Source organism: Gouania willdenowi, chromosome 10 (assembly GCF_900634775.1).
Source record: "Gouania willdenowi chromosome 10, fGouWil2.1, whole genome shotgun sequence".
NCBI lineage: Eukaryota > Metazoa > Chordata > Actinopteri > Blenniiformes > Gobiesocidae > Gouania > Gouania willdenowi.
Genome location: NC_041053.1, coordinates 16,521,375 through 16,546,486, shown reverse-complemented (window position 1 = coordinate 16,546,486; position 25,112 = coordinate 16,521,375). Strand labels below are relative to the sequence as shown.

General features: G+C 38.5%; 4 protein-coding genes across 8 annotated transcripts in view; all 4 read left to right on the top strand.

Moving 5' to 3' along the window:
- The window catches only part of LOC114470587 (protocadherin alpha-C2-like), a 171,065-nt gene that overhangs the window by 14,498 nt on the left and 131,455 nt on the right, over positions 1-25,112 (top strand). The window contains exon 1 of one of the 5 annotated variants that reach the window (XM_028458845.1): positions 5,466-7,863. The exons of 2 other annotated variants lie outside the window; for them this stretch is intronic. In XM_028458845.1, coding sequence (XP_028314646.1) covers positions 5,506-7,863 — 2,358 coding nt within the window. In that variant the 5' untranslated portion in view covers positions 5,466-5,505. Of the gene's footprint in view, positions 1-5,465; positions 7,864-22,068; positions 24,554-25,112 lie in introns of those variants that run through there. 2 more of the 5 variants (XM_028458848.1, XM_028458844.1) reach the window with 2 other exon arrangements.
- On the top strand, positions 1,144-4,471 carry LOC114471497 (protocadherin alpha-8-like). The gene is made up of 2 exons (XM_028460337.1): positions 1,144-3,637; positions 4,453-4,471. The coding sequence occupies exons 1-2, from the start codon at positions 1,272-1,274 to the stop codon at positions 4,469-4,471; spliced, it is 2,385 nt and encodes a 794-aa protein (XP_028316138.1). The 5' UTR covers positions 1,144-1,271.
- LOC114471496 (protocadherin alpha-8-like) lies at positions 11,551-14,368 on the top strand. The gene is made up of 2 exons (XM_028460336.1): positions 11,551-14,056; positions 14,358-14,368. The coding sequence occupies exons 1-2, from the start codon at positions 11,641-11,643 to the stop codon at positions 14,366-14,368; spliced, it is 2,427 nt and encodes an 808-aa protein (XP_028316137.1). The 5' UTR covers positions 11,551-11,640.
- Positions 16,093-19,273, top strand: LOC114471495 (protocadherin alpha-3-like). The gene is made up of 2 exons (XM_028460335.1): positions 16,093-18,649; positions 19,269-19,273. Exons 1-2 carry the CDS (start codon positions 16,237-16,239, stop codon positions 19,271-19,273), a joined length of 2,418 nt encoding a protein of 805 aa, XP_028316136.1. The 5' UTR covers positions 16,093-16,236.

Sequence of the window (25,112 nt, the reverse complement as noted above, 5' to 3'; positions counted from 1 at the left end):
ACTTTGAGTTCAGTTTCTACAATTTTTCCCTAAAGGTTCTTAGTTTAAATTAAAACAAAATGATATTTTTTATGGGTTACTTGAAATTTCATAAACATTTCAATAATTAAGTATTTTAATGTAATTACAGTTTTTGTGCACAGGATATTCACTAAACGTGTCTGAGAGCTTGAGACCAGACTGTCGCTGTCCTTGGTGCTGAAACCTTCAAGCGTTTATTTTTTTATTTTTAAGTCAATGCGCAACATATTCTGCAGTGTTACTTGTTTTTGCTTGAGAAGCAGTTTCTTTGTGTCCTTAGATGAGACACTTCACCCACATTGTCTAGTATGAATGTGATGTGTGAGTGTTGGTGGTGGTGGTCGGAAAGGCCGATGGCGCACTATGGCAGCCTCGCTTTTGTCAGTCTGCCCCAGGGCAGCTGTGGCTCAAACTGTAGCTTACCATCACTGTGCGGAATGAACGAATAATGCACATCAAAGTAAAGCACTTTGAGTGTCAATTAAAAGCACTAAATAAAATCCAATGCATTATTATTATTATTATTATTATTATTATTATTATTATTATTATTGTTGTTGTTGTTGTTGTTGTTGTTGTTGTTGTTGTTGTTGTTGTTGTTGTTGTTGTTGTTGTTGTTGTTGTTATTGTTTTTATTGTTAATATTATTATTAATAATAATAACCATTTCAAACTTCTGCAAAGCTTTTCCTTTCCAAACGTTGCTGTATGAGGTATAAACTGCATGAATCTTTAGACTTTTGGTCCTAAATTATTTGTATATTGCGTAGGTGTATTTTATTTGAGCTGATACTAAACCCTGTTTAATATGCAGTGCTTTGATTTCTATATGGTGTTGTGGTCCATTAGCCTTTTTGTGTTTGTGTTTTTTCTAAAGGATTGTGATAGGCACAAATTATTTAATATGCTTAGCAACATTCAGTCGATTATAAATATTTTATATATGAATGAATACTTTTTAAACTATTTTAAATGATTACTCCCCCTTGTGGTAATATATTTGGACACTTGGTGTCAGTGTAGGTTTTGTTTATAGGATTGTACGAGGTGTTTTTACGTCATTTGCTTCTATTGAACAGAGCGCCTGCCTTTTTTTTTTAATCATTTCTGCATCACATCGCTTCCTACGGTCAGGATTGTACACCAAGCTCTGCAGCTTCTTTCCACACACGTTTTGTGTCGGTTTTGGTCGGCTCTTATCGACTGGATTTAAAACCACAACACGTCAATGGACTGTTTTGTGTTCAATCATGGAACAAAGAAGACGGAGCGAGGCGCGGTGGTGGCTTGCTTTCATGCTGCTTTGGGACATTTTGTGGAGCGGAGCTTTGGCACAAATCAGGTATTCCATATCTGAAGAGGTTCAAGAGGGAACTGTTGTCGGAAATATAGCTAAAGATTTGGGATTGGACAGGAATGCTCTCAGAAACAGAGGATATCGCGTTGTGGCAGGCTCATCTGAGCCCCTGTTCGAGGTCAATCAGAATGACGGGGTCCTGTATTTGAAACAAAGAATAGACAGGGAGGAGGCGTGCGAACGCACAACCCCGTGTTTGATTAATTTAAAGACCGTACTAGAAAACCCACTAGAGATCCATTATGTAACAGTGGAAATATTAGATATCAATGACCATGCGCCTGTTTTTCCAGAAAAAGAAAAAAGGCTTGAAATTTCCGAGTCCGCTTCTCCTGGAGCGCGTTTTCAACTCCAAGCTGCGCAGGATCCAGACGTAGGCCTGCTCGGTGTTCAGCACTATAAACTGAGCCATAATGATCATTTCAGAGTGGAAGTGAAGGACAGAGGTGAGGATCGGAAGATGCCGATTTTAGTTCTGCAGAAACAGTTGGATAGAGAAACAGTGCGACAGCTTAAACTGCGTCTGACGGCTATTGATGGAGGTAAACCCGCCAAATCAGGTGATATAAATATAATTATTGACGTTCTGGATGTTAATGATAACTCACCTGTGTTCACAAAGGAGTCTTACTCTGTTACAGTTAAAGAAAATGTCCCTGTGGACACAGTAGTCATTCAGGTAAATGCAACTGATTTGGATCAGGGAGCTAACAGTGAAATAATATATTTATTTGGAAAAGATGTGGATTCAAAATTAATGAAACTCTTTAGTATAGATGAAAACACTGGGGAAATCAAAGTGAAAGGTAAATTAGATTTTGAGAAAAGCAGCAGTTATGAATTAGACATTCAAGCTTCAGATAAAGGACAAGTTCCACTAACAACAGATAAAATTGTAATTATATCTGTTATTGATGTGAATGACAATGCACCTGAGATAGATGTGACGTCATTTTCAAGCTCAATAAGTGAAGATTCAAAAATAGGATCTACAGTAGCGCTTATCAGTGTGACTGATTTAGACTCTGGAATCAATGGTAAAGTTATTTGCACAATTAAACAAGACTTTCCTTTTACATTATCTCCTTCATTACAAGACAACATGTACGCTGTTGTGACCACGTCACAGTTGGACAGGGAAACAGTTTCAAAATATGATGTAACAATTGTTGCAAAAGATTCAGGTGAACGCTCATATTTAACAGAGAGAACTATAAGCGTTGTAGTGTCTGATGTAAATGATAACCGTCCACAATTTTTATTGAGCCCTTATACATTTTATATAGTTGAGAATAATAGCCCAGGAGCAACTGTGTTTTCAGTGAAAGCCACTGACCGTGATGAAGGTGATAATGCCATTATTTCTTATCATATTTTACGACAAATTGATGGAAATAAGTTGACGTCATTCCTAAACATAAATTCAGAAACTGGAGACATTGTTGCTATGAAGAGTTTTGACTTTGAGGCTGTGAAAACGTTCCAGTTCCAAGTTGTTGCCACAGATTCTGGAACTCCATCACTGAGCAGCAACGTCACAGTCCACGTGTTCATTCTGGATCAGAACGACAACGCTCCAGTCATCCTGTATCCAGTTAGCTCCAACGGCTCTGCTGAAGGTGTTGAGGAGATTCCTCGCAATGTCCACGCAGGACACTTGGTGACCAAAGTCCGAGCCTATGACGCTGATATAGGATATAACGGCTGGCTGCTCTTCTCACTGCAGGAAGTGAGTGACCACAGTCTGTTTGGTTTGGACCGCTATACAGGACAGATCAGAACACTTCGCTCATTCACAGAGACAGACGAGGCTGAGCACAAACTGCTCATACTGGTCAAAGACAATGGCAACGTGTCACTGTCAGCAACAGCTACTGTGATGGTCAAAGTGGTGGAGCCCAAAGAGGCTTTTGCAGCCTCTGATGTTCAAAGTGCAGCTAAAGATGATGAAGACAGTGATGTGACTTTTTACCTGATGATCACTCTGGGAGCAGTTTCACTGCTTTTTGTCATCAGCATCATCGTGCTGATTGCAATGCAGTGCTCCAAATCCACAGACTATACTTCTAAATATCTGCAGGAGCCAAACTATGATGGGACACTGTGTCACAGCATCCAGTACAGATCAGGAGATAAACGCTACATGTTGGTTGGACCCAGGATGAGTATTGGATCTACTATAGTCCCTGGAAGTCATGCTAACACACTGGTTCTACCTGATAGGAGGAGAACATCTGAGGAGGTAAGACAACTACCAAGGTCTCCTTTAATTTTTTTTTACTTTATCTGCTTAAAATCACTTTTACCAAATGTGCAAAACCCAAGTATTACCGGTATATATAGAAAATGTTCACTTTTTGCTGTAAAATTCTGACAAGTTGGTTTGGCTTAGTAAAATTACAGTAGTTACTATTAGCTGGAATGAACAATCAAGAATAACCATGAGTGATGCAGTCATTGTTGAGCTTTTTCTTTTTTGTGGTGGTGCTGAAACATATACAGATTTCAGCGACCGTGCATCTTCTTACTTCAGTATTCATTTTATTCAGTGGTTGAAGTGGGTTGTTTTACTTTTCTTTGTTACAAAGCGTTATAAGTTTTTACATAGTGATACACAGGACATCTGAAGAGGTATGACAGTCTTTTTTTTACACTTATAGAGAGCTTTTCCCTTCATGTGTTTTCAAAATTAACCTTTTTTTAATTCACACAGTAATAATAGTGTGCTCTTACCATTCTAGAACAACTCAACACCAATTTAACATCACCCTTGAAGGCTCTAAGCTTTAGAATGAAATACACCTATCTCTCAGGTCAATATGTTCTTGTACTGCCTTTAAAAATCATTTCATGGAACACCTACTCTCTAAATAAACTATCAATCATTATGTTTTAAAACCAGTTTTCTAGCTTCTTGACGAGTCTCAATGTCTCAACTTCCCTATATAATCTATTCTTCTAAAGATTATATTTTTTTCTTTCCACTGGATAATAATCTAAACTGCTGTGACTTTGTTGCTTCCTGCTTCTTGTCATACAGTGTGATTTTCATGTTTTATATTCAATATGCTCAGGTGTGGAGCTTTGTACTAGCTCAAATGTTTGCACAGATGTTGTTTTAATTTGTGCTCAATGAATAAACCTAAAAATTCCAAAGGTAAAAACAAAAACAAAATAAAAATGAAAACAAAACTTTTACCGTACAATTTTTTTTCACTAATTAAATTATGCTGCAAAGTCATTTCCATTTCACATTCATGTTACTTGAAAGGATCCTTTTTGTACATTTTTCTCACAAATACAGGCAATTATTATCTATAGTTCATGGTTAAATGACCGGTTACACTGGTTACACATCAGTTGTTAGCTCTGTTTTAATATGATTTTCATGAAAACTTAATTTTGATCAAGCTCTGTTTGGCTTTGGGGTTGTGTGAAACTCTAATTTTTGCTTTTATTAGTCATTACTACAATGGACGTGATATTTTTGCATTTCCTGTCAGAGAATATGAATTGATGAAGATTTGTTGCATAATATTAAAAGAATATTACTACAGATATTTCCTTTTTCACTGCAATTTTCTAATCTTCTGTTTGCCATAGTTTTTTCTCCCATCTGTACCTTTCATTTTGAATAATTCATTTTTAAATAGGAAATATTCAAATACTCTATCAATGTTTTAGCTGATTATGAATGTAATATGTTTTCAATAGTTAAAATATTCATTTCAAATAAAAATGAAGATACATTTATTTTCCATAAAAAGAAAAAAACAAAAAAAACAGCAACAACATCTATATATTGATCTAAAAAGAATGGCTGAGTAATTTATTTTTGGATTAAACTAATAGTTTCTGCAGCGTCCCTAACGGACACATGGTGTCAGTACAATATTAAAAACCAGCAGTGGGCTTTGCTCTTCGTCATCATGTCACGGTTCCACCTCCTGGGTTTGTCATTCTGACGCTGACGGGATCGTGTCTACATATATATATATTTTTTTTAAATAAAAGACCCGTTTCTTGCGTTTTGCATTGGACATTTTTAGTTTACAATTGCATACTTGGAATTTTACAACCCAGCTGCTGTCTTTTATCATGGATTATTGAACACGTCGTTATCAGACATGGAACAAAGACAACGCCAGCCTGGAACGAGGGGAGGTTTTTTTCTTGGATGCGTTACAGTGCTTCTATGGACAGCAGCATCAGCCCAATTAAGATACTCCATCACCGAGGAGGTAAATGAGGGAACTGTAGTTGGAAATGTGGCTAAAGACTTGGGATTAGACAAAGGCACTCTAATAAATAGAAAGTATCGGATTGTTTCCTCCAGTGATGCAGACCCCCTTTTCCGTGTGAATCCAAACGACGGCACTTTGTCCGTGCGCCGCAAAATAGACAGAGAGGCAGAGTGCGAGCTGAGCAGTGCGTGTGTGATAAATCTGAAAACCATTCTTGAAAATCCGCTGGAGATCCATTATGTTGAAGTGGAAATCCTTGATATTAATGATCATGCACCATTGTTCCCTGAGCAGAAGAAAATATTAGAAATGCCTGAAACAGTACTACCAGGAGCCCGATTTCAGCTCTCACCAGCACAGGATCCAGACAGTGGCCAGTTTTCCGTGCAGCAATACAAACTGAGCCAGAACGATCATTTCCGTTTGGAAGTAAAGGAAAAACGTGGTGATGGAAAAGTACCGGTTTTGATTATTCAAAAATCTTTAGACAGGGAAACTGTAGGAAAGCATGTTTTAATACTGACTGCCCTGGATGGAGGCAAACCACCCAAATCTGGCAGTATGAGCATCATTGTAAGCGTTCTTGATACAAATGATAACCCACCTGTTTTCCAAAAAGAGATGTTATCAGTCACACTTACTGAAAACGCACCCGTTGGCACAATTGTGGCACAAGTAAATGCAACGGATTTAGATGAGGGTCCTAATGGAGATGTGGTATACTCGTTTAGCAACAGTATGAATCGAAAGATTGTGCAACTTTTCAATATTAACGCTTTAACAGGAGAGATAACTGTCAAAGGTGTAATTGATTATGAAAAGAATGAGGAATATGAATTAGAAATCCAAGCATCTGACAAAGGCCCAGTTCCTCTAACATCAGAGAAAAGCGTCAATATTAAAATAGCTGATGTTAATGATAACGCACCTGAGATTGAAATAACATCATTTTCCAGCTCGATTCCTGAAAATTCCAGACTTGGAACAACAGTTGCCCTTATCAGTGTCAACGACCTAGACTCTGGGTTAAATGGAAATGTGATTTGCACTTTGAAAGAAGATGCCCCATTTACCTTATCCCCATCACTAAAGGATAAAATGTTTTCATTGGTAACCAAAGCCCCTCTTGACAAAGAGCGAGTGTCACACTATGATTTGACAATAACTGCTAAAGATGCTGGTCAACCTCCATTAATGTCAGAGAAAACTGTGCATGTAGAAGTGTCAGACGTGAATGACAATAGTCCTGAGTTTGTATTTAACCCGTATATATTTTACATCACTGAAGCAAATGAGTCAGATGCACCTGTGTTTTCAGTCAAAGCTTATGATCGGGATGAGGGCGATAATGCACTTATATCGTATCATATTTTAAGAGATGGAAGCAAAAAAAGTATGTTGTCTTCATTTCTAAACATAAATTCAGAAACTGGAGACATTGTTGCTCTGAAGAGTTTTGACTTTGAGGCAGTGAAAACGTTCCAGTTCCAAGTTGTTGCCACAGATTCTGGAACTCCGTCACTGAGCAGCAACGTCACAGTCCACGTGTTCATTCTGGATCAGAACGACAACGCTCCAGTCATCCTGTATCCAGTCAGCTCCAACGGCTCTGCTGAAGGTGTTGAGGAGATTCCCCGCAATGTCCACGCAGGACACTTGGTGACCAAAGTCCGAGCCTATGACGCTGATATAGGATATAACGGCTGGCTGCTCTTCTCACTGCAGGAAGTGAGTGACCACAGTCTGTTTGGATTGGACCGCTATACAGGACAGATCAGAACACTTCGCTCATTCACAGAGACAGACGAGGCTGAGCACAAACTGCTCATACTGGTCAAAGACAATGGCAACGTGTCACTGTCAGCAACAGCTACTGTGATGGTCAAAGTGGTGGAGCCCAAAGAGGCTTTTGCAGCCTCTGATGTTCAAAGTGCAGCTAAAGATGATGAAGACAGTGATGTGACTTTTTACCTGATGATCACTCTGGGAGCAGTTTCACTGCTTTTTGTCATCAGCATCATCGTGCTGATTGCAATGCAGTGCTCCAAATCCACAGACTATACTTCTAAATATCTGCAGGAGCCAAACTATGATGGGACACTGTGTCACAGCATCCAGTACAGATCAGGAGATAAACGCTACATGTTGGTTGGACCCAGGATGAGTATTGGATCTACTATAGTCCCTGGAAGTCATGCTAACACTCTGGTTCTACCTGATAGGAGGAGAACATCTGAGGAGGTAAGAAAACTACCAAGTTCTCTTTTTAGGAATTAACTTTTTCCTCTTGAAAGCATATATTTGCCAAATGTGCAAAACCAAAGTATTATATTCAGAAATCTGACAAGTTGGTATTACAGCTTCGTGAAAGTTCAGTAGTTACATTTAGCTGGATTGAAAAATTGAGCACCACGAGTGATGCAGCCATTGTTAAGCTTTTTAATATTTGTGGTAGTGCTGAAACATTCAGAACAGATTTCACCAGCTGTGCATCTTTTTTAGTGTTCATTTTATTTGGTTGTTGTAGTGTGTTGTTTTACATTTCTTTTTCTTTTTTGAAAGCTTTGTAAGTTTTTTCATAATGATACACAAGGCATCTAAAGAGGTGTGTCAGTCATTTATTTAAAGAGCTTTTCTCTCTGTATTATATTCCTGCTTTGATATCATCCCAGTTACAAACTGCTACATATTTTCATTTATGGCATTGAAGCAATTTTTTTTCCCCTGCAGTTTGGCTTGTGTGTGTGGTTCATTATTTGAAGGTGATGTTAGCTGAGAATTAAGGTACCTTAAGTACATGACTAGTAGATTTTGAGTGTCCCGGCGCTGGCATATCACAATTGTTATACTTCATTTGCGCTAATAAAAGAGGGATCTATGATTTATTTATTTTTTTAAATACACTGTCTTTGTGGTTTACTTTTAGACATACTTTTAATACAAATACATTTAATTTAAGCTATTTACGTAATAGCTCTCAGTGACCAACTTTTATTATAGTCATTTTCAGTTATGTTACTTCTACTTAGTTTTTTTTCCAAGTACTTGATAAACCTCTATACAGATTCATGGACATAGCCGTTTTTGCAGAGAACCTCTTTTTTTGGTTTTGTGTGGCAGATTTGTGACTGTTTGGCTCTGTTGTTTATATTTATGTTTGTTTGTTTGTTTGTTTGTTTAGCACAAATTAGATACAAGCCTATATCCCCCATACCTGGCTCAACACTTGGTGGGTGTTTCATCAAAGTGCGCTTAAAAGAACCAGGTTTACGGGTTAAAGCCTGGTTTACCAGCTGCCTCTGGACATTGGCTTTTTCCATTTTTATTTCATCAAACTTTTCAGCTTGAAAAGCAGCAGTTCAGCCACTGGCGCTCTTTAGGTTAAATGCTTGTCAACAGATGTCGTCAGCTGAGCCACGTGGTCGATCACAGATTGATCAGAGACATAAGGATGCATACGTTGCAGCTTTTACTCTGAGTAAAAAGGCAACAGAGGGTTTTCACCTACGTTACATTCTGGGCAGTAACCCGGATCCGCGGCCATATTGGAGGCACACGGATGTAAACACTGCGATGGATAAATGTCCAAAACCAGAGAAATGCTCCTCAAAATGCAAAGGCATACAGGGAAGGACTTGGTACGCAATAAAGGGCATGATATTTGAAAAAATCATGGTATATTGGTAGTGCAGATCCATATGAGTTGACTCCCTCGTCTTGGATCAATGATGACCCGGAGAGTCTTCGTATCGTATCCTGATATTGTCAACTACCTGGTTTTAACCCTAACCCATTCTGGGTCATTCTTTTGATAAAGGTCAGACCTTTTACCTGGAATACAATGACAAATTTAGCACGTTTTAGCTCTACTTTTTAAGAACTGTGTTGCTACGGTATACAGCAAGCTATTAAATGTGATTATATTAATTAAGTCAATAATGCCACATGCAGTAGCTTGATATTAATTATATTATTATCATCACACTAGAAAAATAGTTAAGAGCCGATGCTATCAACAATTCACTTACCTGACAAGAAATGGGCCGAACAAATTCAGATGTTGTCCAGATGTTTGCCTCGTAGATCCTGGTCTATAACTTTGCTAATTACGAGCACCTCCTTTCCTCTAATAACTTTTGACATTGTTCTCCCTGATTTGTAATCATTTTGACAAACTATAAAACTCCAAATGTTTTTCACGGTCTGACTGATTGGTACAGCCAAAAACACGGCAATAATTCAGCATTTTCTTTTGTTCGACGTTTGGGATCTGCTTTGTTTACCTGCCGAGTACCTCCAAGATGGCGACTTCCGGTTTGATGACACGGTGATGACGCGTCGTGAAAACAATCTATTGAGACAAATGCTGAGACGAAGAAGACGAGACATCGGTCGTTTTTGAGCATCGAGTGAGAAGAAGAGAGAAAAAATGACGGACTCGTTTAATAAGTTTTTTGTGGTTTAAACATTTTAAAAGCATTAAATGGTTAAAGTTGGTGCTATTTCATGCGTTTATCGGGAACAACTGAAGCACGTATGATTAGACACTTATATACTGTATGTGGTTTTGCTGAGTGTACTGTGGTTTTTACACCTGTCAGCATTTAAAATAATAACAATGCAATAAGTCGTAATGAAATGACAACTCTAAACAGGATCACGTGGTTTAAGCAGCAGGTAAACTAAGCCTGCTGCTTAGACCTGGCCTGGAGCAGGTTTGCAGCACAGACTTCATCACCATGGGAACTGAGGTTTTTGTGCTTTGATGAAATGGCTGTTTTAGTTAGATCCCGGTTTAACTGACTCTCAGGATGAACCTGTCATTAAGCCCTGAGCTGGGTTTAATGAAATACCCTCCTTGCCTCTGTAAGTGGACCTTCTATGATGTTTATTATTAAGAATTATTATTATTGCGTTGTTTCGTTGAGCTCAAGGAGAGCCCAGTCTTTTGTGATTTCATGTAAATTGAGAACAGAAAAGTTGAGCCCGTGTTTTTGTAGAGAAGCTTTTACATTATCAACAGTTTGTGGACATAATTTTACCAAACTATTCTTTCAGATTCTATTTTCCTTTTTTTCTTCAATTATTTTTCTATTTTAAAGAATTTGACTGAAAAATGAAACACGGGTGCTTTAGGAAGACAATACTTGCATGCTGGAATAAAGTAAGTTAAAGAATAATAATGATAAATTATTGAACAGATAGTAAAATTCAAAAAAGATGAATTGATTGATTAACTACTGTTGATTCGACAGTCTTGTTTTTTTGTTTTTTTTATTTTATATGATGAACGGAAATCATAGGTATATGTACAAATTAGTCAAGAATTGGTTAAACATGGTTTTCTCTTTAATTAGACAGCATTATCAGGAAATACACCAGCTAACAGGTTGTATCCATTTGATGACATAATCCAAAGTGACACTGGGCTCAAAACGTTTGAACATTTTCCTGATTGTCTCAGTTCTGCATTTGATGTTGTCTTAGCGAATAACCAGACAGCACATTTTCTTATTGTGTATTTAGACTTTTGAACTTGAAATACATACAGGTATATACTGTAGCTTTTTGCAATATTAGTGTTTTTTTTTTATCAGTTTATATATATATGATCACTTTAACATTGCACTGGAAGTATATGCACAGCTGATCATTTACAGCTTGTTACTTTTAGGTAAAAAATAAATATCTTTATTCATTTATTTATTTATTCATTTATTCATTTATTCATTTATTTATTCATTTATTCATTTATTTCTAAAGAAAATAAAAAGCAAGTCCATGTTCACAGTACTCATTTACAGGAAGTATAATGGTCGCATGGTGTCAGTGTAATATCAGACTTAAACAGCACTCGCATGTCGACGTCATTGCTTTGTGGTTCCACCTCCGGACTACATGTTCTCTTCAGCACAGGCTCCAGCCTTTGTGGTGTGGCTGTCTTTGTGATGCCTTAACCATAGCTGTTAATAACATTCACATCAGAGTAAACAGGACAGGGATGCTCCGGAAAGTCGCATGTTTTTGGATCTTAAATGCTGCTTTTTGGGTGAATATCTGATGTTTTTGGGATCAACCATGGAACAAAGAGGACGCAAAGCACGGCGGGTGCGGGGATATCTGTCTGTGATGCTGTTGTGGAGCGTTGCATCTGCGCAATCAAGATATTCCATCCCCGAAGAGGTTAGTGAGGGAACGGTGGTTGGGAATATAGCGAAGGATCTGGGAATAGATAAAAGCTCGCTGAAAGGCAGGAAGTATCGCATTGTGTCCGGGGACGCGGAGCCTCTTTTCCGTGTCAGTCACAATGACGGAGTTCTGTCTGTGAGCCGCAAGATTGACCGTGAGCAGGTGTGCGCGCAAAGCAGTGCGTGTGTGATCAACCTTAAAACGGTGCTGGAAAATCCACTGGAGGTTCACTACATCGAAGTGGAAGTTGTGGACATTAATGATCATTCTCCTGAGTTCCCAGAGAAGGAGAAACTCCTGGAGATTTCAGAGTCCGCTTTACCTGGAGCGCGATTTCAACTAAAACCAGCCCGTGATCCGGATAGCGGTCATTTTTCTGTGCAGCAGTACAAACTAAGCCAAAATGAACACTTTCGTTTGGAGGTTAAAGATAAAGGAGATGATGGTAAAATTCCCATAATTATTTTACAAAAACCTTTAGACAGAGAAACCTCAAAAAGTCACTATTTCATTCTGACTGCAAATGATGGTGGTAAACCCCCAAAATCTGGCAGCATGAATATTGAAGTCAAGGTTTTGGACATTAATGATAATGCACCGTTTTTTTCTAAAGACATTTATTCAGTAACACTAAAAGAAAATGCTCCAATAGGAACAACAGTCCTGCAAGTGAATGCAACAGATTTGGATGATGGTGCAAACGGGGATGTGACTTATTCCTTTAGCAACAGTATAAATCACAATATATTGAACCTTTTCGATATTGATCTATTAACTGGAGACATAACTGTTAAAGGCCGAATTGATTATGAAGAAAAAAATAAATATGAGATTGAAATTGAAGCTTCAGATCAGGGTATTGCACCTCTAACCACAGAAAAAAGCGTCACCATTAAGATTGTGGACGTGAACGACAACGCACCTGAGATAGAAGTAACATCCTTTTCAAGGTCAATTCCTGAAGATTCCAGACCAGGAACTACTGTGGCTCTTATTAGTGTCAATGACTTGGACTCTGGTCCTAATGGAAAAGTTATTTGTACATTAAATGACAATGTCCCATTCACTTTATCACCGTCACTAAAAGACAAAACTTTTTCTTTAGTGACCAAATCCCCTCTGGATAGAGAGAAGAAGTCTGAGTATGATCTGATAATAACAGCCAAAGATGCAGGTCAGCCCCAATTATCATCTGAAAAAACAATATCTGTGATTATATCAGATGTTAATGATAACAGTCCAGAGTTTGCACAGAGTCCGTACACTTTTTATATGTGGGAAGGAAATAATCCAGGAGACTCTGTGTTTATTGTGAAAGCGTTTGATCATGACGAGAATGAAAACGCACACATCTCCTATCATTTATTCAGAGACGGAGCAGAAACAAATAAGTTGACGTCATTTCTAAACATAAATTCAGAAACTGGAGACATTGTTGCTCTGAAGAGTTTTGACTTTGAGGCTGTGAAAACGTTCCAGTTCCAAGTTGTTGCCACAGATTCTGGAACTCCGTCACTGAGCAGCAACGTCACAGTCCACGTGTTCATTCTGGATCAGAACGACAACGCTCCAGTCATCCTGTATCCAGTCAGCTCCAACGGCTCTGCTGAAGGCGTGGAGGAGATTCCCCGTAATGTCCACGCAGGACACTTGGTGACCAAAGTCCGAGCCTATGACGCTGATATAGGATATAACGGCTGGCTGCTCTTCTCACTGCAGGAAGTGAGTGACCACAGTCTGTTTGGTTTGGACCGCTATACAGGACAGATCAGAACACTTCGCTCATTCACAGAGACAGACGAGGCTGAGCACAAACTGCTCATACTGGTCAAAGACAATGGCAACGTGTCACTGTCAGCAACAGCTACTGTGATGGTCAAAGTGGTGGAGCCCAAAGAGGCTTTTGCAGCCTCTGATGTTCAAAGTGCAGCTAAGGATGATGAAGACAGTGATGTGACTTTTTACCTGATGATCACTCTGGGAGCAGTTTCACTGCTGTTTGTCATCAGCATCATCGTGCTGATTGCAATGCAGTGCTCCAAATCCACAGACTATACTTCTAAATATCTGCAGGAGCCAAACTATGATGGGACACTGTGTCACAGCATCCAGTACAGATCAGGAGATAAACGCTACATGTTGGTTGGACCCAGGATGAGTATTGGATCTACTATAGTCCCTGGAAGTCATGCTAACACACTGGTTCTACCTGATAGGAGGAGAACATCTGAGGAGGTAAGCACACGTAATTCCAAACAACTGTGTTCAATTTGCAATTTTAAATATTGACATTTTCAAACTCACTCACTGGGAGTTGTTTAAGCAGTGTTAGTTAGCGTCCCTGGCTCTACTGTACTTGTTTGGTGACGCATCAATGTTTTTGGAGAATATGTATGTACTTTTGAAACTTAGTGAGAGTTCTCAAATACTTTATTCACTTTCTACTTGGTATGTTTATGATTGTCCATTCAAACTATTAAAATCGCATGATTTTTCTGATTTAATCGCAATTTTTTGTTGTTGTTGCTGAATCTCTGTTCATTCAGTCGTGCTATGAATGGAACATATTTAACTCAGGTCCAGCAAATGTATTTTGCTCAACAACAACAAATGTTTTGTATTTGTTGAAAGTGCTTCTATTAAATTAATACATTATTTAATTTACAAAGAAGCAGATATCTATAAACTTCTTCTCCTTGGAAATATAAACTTGAATAAACCCAAGTCATTTGTAGAAACTGAGGTCAGTGCTAAACTATATCCCAGAGGTGTAAGCCAAAATACAAAGATAATATATAAAAACCTGATCAAAGAGGATCTGTGTTCTTGGTTCCAAAGAATCAGATCATGCATGTTAACTTTTTTATTAACACTAAGTTTAGCTTTAAAAATGTTTTTTTCACACACACGCACACATGCACAGGCCATGACTATATATTATACAAATTATTATCAAATGAGTAATAATACTTCATACTTATTATAAAATGTCTAATAGTAATTCATTATCATTAAAATAATAATTGTTGATGATTATTAATGTAATTAATCATATTTTCATACAAAAAGTTTTTTTTTTCTAAATTTTGCTTCATTTTATTTCACAGTTAAAATGTATTGTTTGAAATGAAAATGTGAAGTAGTTTGATTTCAGTCGTTTTTGCTTCTAGACATTTATTTTTTCCAAAAAATATTGTGTTGTGTTGCTGAATAATATATGGAGTTAATTGGGTTGACCGTGGCTCAGTGGTGGTTGTCCAGAAACCAAAAGGCTGGGGGTCATTGTCGTTGTGTCCTTGAGCAAGGCACACATTGCCTTGTATGAATGTGTATGTATTGTGCATGAATGTTAGTGGTGGTCAGAGGGGCCCTATAGGCGCAAAATGGCAGCTACGCTTCTGTCAGTAAGCCCCAGGGCAGCTGTGGCTACATTGTAGCTTACCACCACCTGTATGACTGATGTGAGTGACTGGCATGAATGAATTATGGTTTCTCTAAACGCTTTGAGTCTCCTTAAAAAAACGCTGTATAAATCTAAGCAATTATTGTAAACGCTCTGTTACTTTAAAGGTGTATTTGAGAAATCCAATTAATTTTTTTGGTGCCCTTATTGTGGTTGTTATTTTGAAATATGATGGTTTCTTGCTACAATACATAGACATTTATCTGCAGGCTCTGTATTGTATTTGAACGAGTTACATGTTTTTTTTAATGTGATTATGCTTCAGGGGGAGAGTATAATGCATAAGGTTGTGCAGAATGTGGATATTATGATATAAACCAAACCAAAGACCATTCTGCCAAAAAATTGAATAGACAGCTGTTAATGACATGGTGCTGAAATTATTGTATATTTATGACGATGAAGCAGATGACGTCAAAAATGTAATTCCTACTGAATTTAATAAGTCGAGAAACATACAGTATGTACAATATTATGGCAAATACCATGAGTTTAAACAGTTTCTTTTTTTATTATTATTTAAACTATTAACATTAATATTAAGTAATATATTTGTTTTTTTGTGATTCTTTAGTTGTTTTATATGGAGGTGAAGGTGTGGTCGTCAGCATTTTGTAAACCATATAACTTTTGAGTTTATAAAAAGAGAACACTTTATTTCATTAGTCCTTAATAACAAGCTTTATAGTGCACAGATACTGTATGTATTGCAATATGGTCGCATGGTGTCAGCACAATATTGCAGTATTGGTGCACGCGGGTGTTGTCGTCATGGCTTTGTGGTTACTCCTCTTTACAGCATTTCTCCCTCACAAAGAGAAGGTCTGTAACGGGTGGTTTTAATGAATCCTGGTCGACATCATATTTTGGGCCATTTTTGACCAACAGTTTGAGGAGTCGTCTGTTTTTACAACGCGTGGGAGATCATTGTGATGGATCACTGAGGATTTCTGGGTTTGACCATGGAACAAAGAAAGCAGAATGTCCGACCGCGGAGCGGATTGTTGGCTCCGTGCGTCCTGACGGCGCTTCTATGGAGCGCTGCTTCGGCACAGTTACGGTACTCGATCTCCGAGGAGGTTAGTGAAGGAACGGTGGTTGGAAATGTTGCTAAAGATCTGGGATCAGACAAACACACGTTGAAAGAAAGGAAGTATCGTGTTGTTTCTGGGGAAGCAGAGCCCCTGTTCCGTGTGAATATCAACGATGGCAATCTGTACGTGAGCCGTAAGATTGACCGTGAGGAAGTGTGCGCGCACAGCAGTACGTGTTTGATCAGCTTAAAAACGGTGCTAGAAAACCCACTGGAGGTCCATTATGTTGAAGTGGAAGTGATTGATATTAATGATCATTCGCCCACTTTCCCAGAAGATTTAAATACACTGGACATCTCTGAGTCTGTTTTACCTGGAGTACGATTTCAGCTGAAACCCGCCAGAGACCCAGACAGTGGCCCGTTTTCAGTGCAGCAATACAAACTGAGCCAAAATCAACATTTCCGCTTAGAAGTTAAAGCAAAACGTGGTGATGGTAAAATACCTATTCTTGTAGTTCAAAAAGCTTTAGATAGGGAGACTGAAGCCAGCTATACGTTAACACTGACTGCTTTAGACGGGGGTAAGCCTCCAAAGTCCAGTAATATGAATATTAATGTTAACGTTTTGGATGTAAATGATAACGCACCTGTTTTCTCTAAAGATAGCTATTCTGTCACCCTCAGGGAGAATTCACCGATAGGTACCACAGTGATCCAGGTTAATGCTACGGATTTAGATGATGGTCAGAACGGAGAGATACTTTATTTGTTCACAAAGAGCTTGAATCAAAACATTTTAAGATTATTTGATATCAATCATTTAACTGGTGAAATAACAGTAAAAGGTTTAATAGATTATGAAGAAAATGATGAATATGAAATAGAAATACAAGCTTCAGATAAAGGCGCCGCCCCTCTTACATCAGATAAAAGTGTCATTATTAAAATACTTGATGTTAATGATAATGTGCCTGAGATCGAGGTTACCTCTTTTTCTAGTTCAATTCCTGAAGATTCCAGACCAGGAACTACTGTTGCTCTGATTAGTGTTAATGACTTAGATTCTGGTCTTAATGGAAAAGTTTTTTGTTCTCTTGATAATGACGTTCCTTTTACTTTATCACCGTCACTAAAAGATAAAACTTTTTCTTTAGTGACCAAATCCCCTCTGGATAGAGAGAAGAAGTCAGAGTATGATCTGACAATAACAGCCAAAGATGCAGGTCAGCCCCAATTATCATCTGAAAAAACTATATCTGTGATTATATCAGATGTTAATGATAACAGTCCAGAGTTTGCACAGAGTCCGTACACTTTTTATATGAGGGAAGGAAATAATCCAGGAGACTCTGTGTTTATTGTGAAAGCGTTTGATCGTGATGAGAATGAAAATGCACACATCTCCTATCATTTATCCAGAGACGGAGCAGAAAGAAATAAGTTGACGTCATTTATAAACATAAACTCAGAAACTGGAGACATTGTTGCTCTGAAGAGTTTTGACTTTGAGGCTGTGAAAACGTTCCAGTTCCAAGTTGTTGCCACAGATTCTGGAACTCCGTCACTGAGCAGCAACGTCACAGTCCACGTGTTCATTCTGGATCAGAACGACAACGCTCCAGTCATCCTGTATCCAGTCAGCTCCAACGGCTCTGCTGAAGGTGTGCAGGAGATTCCCCGCAATGTCCACGCAGGACACTTGGTGACCAAAGTCCGAGCCTATGACGCTGATATAGGATATAACGGCTGGCTGCTCTTCTCACTGCAGGAAGTGAGTGACCACAGTCTGTTTGGTTTGGACCGCTATACAGGACAGATCAGAACACTTCGCTCATTCACAGAGACAGACGAGGCTGAGCACAAACTGCTCATACTGGTCAAAGACAATGGCAACGTGTCACTGTCAGCAACAGCTACTGTGATGGTCAAAGTGGTGGAGCCCAAAGAGGCTTTTGCAGCCTCTGATGTTCAAAGTGCAGCTAAAGATGATGAAGACAGTGATGTGACTTTTTACCTGATGATCACTCTGGGAGCAGTTTCACTGCTTTTTGTCATCAGCATCATCGTGCTGATTGCAATGCAGTGCTCCAAATCCACAGACTATACTTCTAAATATCTGCAGGAGCCAAACTATGATGGGACACTGTGTCACAGCATCCAGTACAGATCAGGAGATAAACGCTACATGTTGGTTGGACCCAGGATGAGTATTGGATCTACTATAGTCCCTGGAAGTCATGCTAACACCCTGGTTCTACCTGATAGGAGGAGAACATCTGAGGAGGTAAGACATGCAGGTCATTTTAACAATGGGTCTAATTATACAATATTTAGCAGTTGTAAAACACAACAAATGCCAGGGGTTTTCAAAGTGTGGGGCCGTCTTTGTCTTCTTGTCGTAAGGCGTGTGTGTTAGCAGCTGTGTGCTTTTAGTTACGTTTAAATTTGTTAGTGGCAAGTATCTGTCCTTCACGTCTGAGTGCAGCTCTAATGTAATCAGCTGTCATCAGCGATTTAATTTTTAAAATTTTTTTGTAATCAACTTTTTTATTAATGTGTGGTTGGTGACACTCAAATTTCTATATAGTTTACAATTATGCACACTAATTTTTTCCCCCCTCCTTTTTCTCCCACAAGTCCATTACCCTTGAGATGGGCATATTGATTAAATATATATATAATTTAGTTTAATACACATATAAATCCATCCCTTAAATAAAAAAATAACAATAATAATTACATTAAAACAAACTTAAAAAAACCCAATCATTTCCAGATTCCCCCAATATATAGAGATACGCAATAACAATATGTTCCACAGTACAAAGGTGGTGCAGATTTTATCCGTCAAAGACAACCACATAAATGGCAGTATATACATAATAGCTACAGTATGTACAGTACAGATTAGTTTGGTACATATGGTTATGTAATGAACTCTCTCAATTTGTCTCACAGTTTAAGGGCAAAGGATATTAGATGTAAATTGTTGTCTCGCAAAGTACCATTTTAGTTCACAAATTAGACCAGCAAGATATGTTTTCAGTCCTTGCTCCATGAATTTGGGCGGCAGAGAGCTTGAGCTGAATTATGTCTCTGTATGATAGGAGCCATTCCCTTACAGTCAGAGGCTGCACTGATTACCAGTGGGAAACAACCATCTTTTTATCAGCTGTAAAGCTAATAATATCCAGCGATTACTAATTGATACATTTAATTTTGAAGTGTCTAACGAAAGAAGCCTTGTTGTGCAGGGCTCTACCAATCATATTGGACAGTTTATTTGCTGCATTTTCCCAGAGATGAACCTGCGCATTGCCACACCATGTAGAGAAAAGTGCCTACAGTATTGTCTGGACTGATATCGCAATATTTAGTGTCTTTTAGTTTCATTTGATGTAGCCGTTTGGGATATAGGCTTGATGGATTATTTTATAATGAATCATTTGGCGATTGGGATTCCTGGATGAAAGCACGATGTTTGACCAGATATGAATCCATTCCCACTCTGAATGATCTCTCAGCTCAGCTTTCCAAAGATGTTCAATAGGCAGGTCTTTGTGAGGAGACAATTTATACATATCAGAGACAATACCGTTGCTTTCAGCTTAGCTCAAGACGGTGTGGAGAGGAGGATTTTTGCGCATGCATCCCTAGGGAACCCCATGAGAGCACCTAGCAGCACACAATAAATAGAAGAAGAAGAAGAAGGATGAACCTCGTAAGTTATCACATTTTTGTAAGTCTGTCCTGCCCCTCAACATCCACAAATGTGTGAACTATAGACCACTTAATGGTTCACGTCACTTGTGACGTGGCTGGAGGCAAAAACAGGAAATGCTGTGGAGGCTAGTACTGGTACAGCTTTAGAATGTTGTCTTGTTGTGTGTTTGGGTGCCAGAATAGTAGGAATAACATTACTGGATGTAGATTAAAGTTTTATAGGATTCCAGCGGACACTCGTGCTCAGAAAAACAAAGACTGTGGTTTTGCTTCCAGGCCCAACAAAATACGTCACATTGTTTACAAATCAAAAGGTCTATAGTCTACAGTCAGTCGATGTTTAAAGGGACAGTGTGTTTCTGTTGTCTTTTTTTTTGTCTCAGTTGGCATCGTGGTTGAGACTCTGTCACCTGAAGAGAGGTTCACCTCAAAAATGATTAAAATGTTGTCATGTTCAAAAGCAATATAGGCCTTTTAATATTGAAATATATGTTTTAAAATGTGTGAACAACTAAAAACACACACATTAAGGTTAACTTAAAATGTGTCTGTGCTTTGGGTGGGGGACCACACTTTGAGAACCACTGCTATACACAGTTTGTTTTTCTCTTTCTCTCGTGTTTAGACATGCATTTCTCTGACAGAAACAGGCAGAGAAGGTTCCAAGGGTTATGCGCCTTAAAGGTGTCGCTGTCCGCGGTGCTGAATTCTGCTGCTTACAGTATTTCAACGTGAAATTTCTATATTTTAACCTAAATCCCCTGTAAACCAGAATTGTGCTTATTCAGTGTTGGACAGAAAGTAGTGTTCAAATCTTATAGTGGTAGTTTCAGTAATGCACCTTTTGCTCAATTTTTAAAATTCCATTTCATGCTAACAAATCTGCTTTGAGGACATGTTACTAATTCTCTGGTGGATTTCAGGTTTTATATTATCATCTTCCAGATATTGTTTACTGAGAGATTATTTAGTTCAGACTTTTTTAAGACTTTGAAACAATATTTATGTTGGGTTTTTATTGTTTGCTATACACCATTAAACTCGGCTTTGTTTGATTTAGTTTTCTACTTAATAGTCTTTGACATGATATAAATATTCAAAGTACTCAGCATCTTTTAATAAATGTGGGTGTTGGTTTGTATTTTAAATACTTTTATGAGCAAATAAAATATCTTAAGAATTATTTTTGTTTTGCATGGATATGCTTTTTAGTTAATGCAATTTGAAATGCATCTTGCATTTTGGTGTAATATTTGCATTGTCATTGGCATCATCTGCTTCATGATTTATTATATATAAATTATGGCGAGCCATTTAGAAAATTAAATATATACATATGAAAGTCTGAATATATTTTTATTTATATATATATATATATACACAAAATAATGGAAATGTTTTGTTTAATGTTTTTACTACTAATACATATATTTAATTTCCTAAACGGCTTTCTTTATATTAAAAGAAAACATTTTTATTTATCCGCTGATTATTGAATTGTAGTTTTATACAAAAGTTTATGTAACTTCTTGCAGTAGAGGGTAAATGGGTGTATCAGTGTTCCGGTTTAGGAGCATGAGGACATTTTTTTTCTGTTTACTGAGTTGGAAGATGATTTTGTGTAGTTTGTGTGTGCGAAACACAACTGTGTTAATGTATAAAGCTTTCACTGGTACGTTCACGGTCATTAGGTACATTTTTAAATATGTTATACTATATATTTTAAGGTACAATCTAACAACACTGTCTTATAATGTACAGTCTATATTATTTGTGACACATTAACTTTATTTTTAGGGTAACTTGTGAGGTTTAATTAAAATTTAAATATTGTTTTCTTATTAAAAAAAAAATAAAATAAAAAATAAAAACTATTACGGTTTATTAAAGTTACTATAACTCAAATTATTAAATAAACAGAAGTGCAATGGCTATGTGCATCACATGGTGCCAGTGTAGGAACAAATATGGTTTGTGTAGTTGTATCGTCATCCTGGGTTGATCCACCCAGTCTTTTTCGTGTGCGGGGCTTTGCCACAAAGCAGCTCTTTTTCTTCGTCGCACTGAGCCTGCAATGAAGCGCTGTTTAAAATGGATTAAATCTGAATTATTTTTCCATCCTTTTTATTATTAGTGTTTTGGATTTTTTTGGTCTGGACATAATGGGACAAAGCGGAGTGCGGGCGTGGATGAAGCGATGGAGGTGCGTTGCGTTCGCTGTCGCTTTGGTGATGTTTTTACGCACAGCATCAGCTCAGATCAGGTACTCCATCTCTGAAGAAGTAAAAGAAGGCACTGTGGTTGGAAATATAGCAAGGGACCTGGGCATTGACAAAGGCGTGCTGAAAGAGAGGCACTACCGCATCGTTGGCGGCTCATCGGAGCCGTTATTTCATTTAAATCCAGACACCGGATTCCTGTCCGTCGCTAGGAGAGTGGACAGGGAAGAAATATGTGAACATGGCCACGCTTGTACTATCAATCTTAAAACTGTGCTTGAAAACCCTCTGGAAATCCATTACGTGTCGATTGAAGTGCTGGATGTAAACGACAACTCTCCGGTGTTTCCAGACAAAGAAAAGCGATTTGAAATATTTGAATCCACGTCACCGGGAGCTCGGTTTCAGCTCCAACCCGCACGGGACCCGGACGGTGGTCAGTTTTCAATTCAGCAATACAAACTCAGTCAAAATGATCACTTTCGACTTGAGGTGAAAGAAAGGGGCGAGGACCGCAAAACGCCATTTCTGGTTTTACAGAAGCAGCTCGATAGAGAGGTTAAGACGGAACACAGGCTTCTGCTGACTGCAGTGGACGGTGGGAAGCCAGCGAGGTCTGGAACAACAGAAGTTCACGTTGCTGTGTTAGATGTAAACGACAACACGCCTGTTTTCTCTCAAGATGCGCACGCAGTCGTGCTGAGTGAAAATGCAGCCTTTGGGACGCGGGTGGTTCAAGTTAATGCGACAGATTCAGATGAAGGCGCAAACGGGGAAATTGTTTACTCATTTGGCAAAGAAGTGGATGTGAATGTGCAGAAACTGTTTTTTGTCGACTCGAAGACAGGTGTGATTACAGTGGCGGGTGAAATTGATTATGAAAAGTACAAACATTTTGAAATTGACGTCCGAGCATCAGATAAGGGCATGATACCTCTGTCCACTGATAAAACAGTCATTATAAAAATTTTAGACATAAACGATAACTCTCCTGAAATTGAGGTTACATCCTATTCTAAATCTGTTCCTGAGGACTGTAGAATTGGAACAACTGTAGCTTTAATCAGTATTAATGATTGGGATTCAGGACCCAATGGTAAAGTTTCCTGCCTTATACGCGAGAACGTTCCTTTTTCGATATCTCCATTTTTGCAAGATAATATGTATGCTGTAGTGACCAACTCTCAACTGAACAGAGAAGACACGTCATTATATCAACTTACAGTTGTGGCACAGGATGCTGGTGTACCTCCCATGTCATCAGAAAAGACAATTTCAGTATTGGTGTCCGATGTAAATGATAACCGACCACAGTTTTTCAATACTCCATATGTTTTTTACATAACAGAAAACAATGGTTTGTCTGTACCAATGTTTTCAGTTAAAGCGTCTGATCCTGATGAAGGGGAAAATGCACAAATACTTTATCACATTCCCATGGACAGCAAGGCGGGGAATGTTGGTTTGTTTTTTAATATTAATTCAGAAACTGGAGACATTGTTGCTCTGAAGAGTTTTGACTTTGAGGCTGTGAAAATGTTCCAGTTCCAAGTTGTTGCCACAGATTCTGGAACTCCATCACTGAGCAGCAACGTCACAGTCCACGTGTTCATTCTGGATCAGAACGACAACGCTCCAGTCATCCTGTATCCAGTCAGCTCCAACGGCTCTGCTGAAGGTGTGGAGGAGATTCCCCGCAATGTCCACGCAGGACACTTGGTGACCAAAGTCCGAGCCTATGACGCTGATATAGGATATAACGGCTGGCTGCTCTTCTCACTGCAGGAAGTGAGTGACCACAGTCTGTTTGGTTTGGACCGCTATACAGGACAGATCAGAACACTTCGCTCATTCACAGAGACAGACGAGGCTGAGCACAAACTGCTCATACTGGTCAAAGACAATGGCAACGTGTCACTGTCAGCAACAGCTACTGTGATGGTCAAAGTGGTGGAGCCCAAAGAGGCTTTTGCAGCCTCTGATGTTCAAAGTGCAGCTAAAGATGATGAAGACAGTGATGTGACTTTTTACCTGATGATCACTCTGGGAGCAGTTTCACTGCTTTTTGTCATCAGCATCATCGTGCTGATTGCAATGCAGTGCTCCAAATCCACAGACTATACTTCTAAATATCTGCAGGAGCCAAACTATGATGGGACACTGTGTCACAGCATCCAGTACAGATCAGGAGATAAACGCTACATGTTGGTTGGACCCAGGATGAGTATTGGATCTACTATAGTCCCTGGAAGTCATGCTAACACACTGGTTCTACCTGATAGGAGGAGAACATCTGAGGAGGTAAGATAAATGAGCGAATTAGATGTGATTGGAGGTGTTGAATTATTTTATCCATAGAGTGATATTTAGTTTGCATGGAAGATAAGGTTGTCTGATAATGGGAGGGTTGGTAATGCAACCATTAACTTTTTTGGATGATATTTGACCCGCACTGAATGAATGATTATTGAAAAGAAATAATTTAGTGGATTGGGGCACTTGTGCACAGATTTGTAGCAACTCTTGTGTCAGTGTTTAACACACACACAAACACACACACACACACCCGCTCACACACAGGTACGCATACAGATGCGTATGAACACAGGCATGTTTGCAAAGACAAACAGAAGTACTGTAGTATTTTCAATTATCTGTACTTTGCTTGAGTATTACCTTTGCAGGATATTTCTTACTTTCACTCCACTACATTTAAAAGATGAATAATGCATTTTTTTTACTCCACTATTTTTGGATGCCCTTGTTACTAAGTATTTTTTTAAACTCAGAATTAGCTTTATTTGTGTAATGTTGTAGCTATTGAACAGCTCTTTGTTCATGTGAACATTTCAGTATTCTC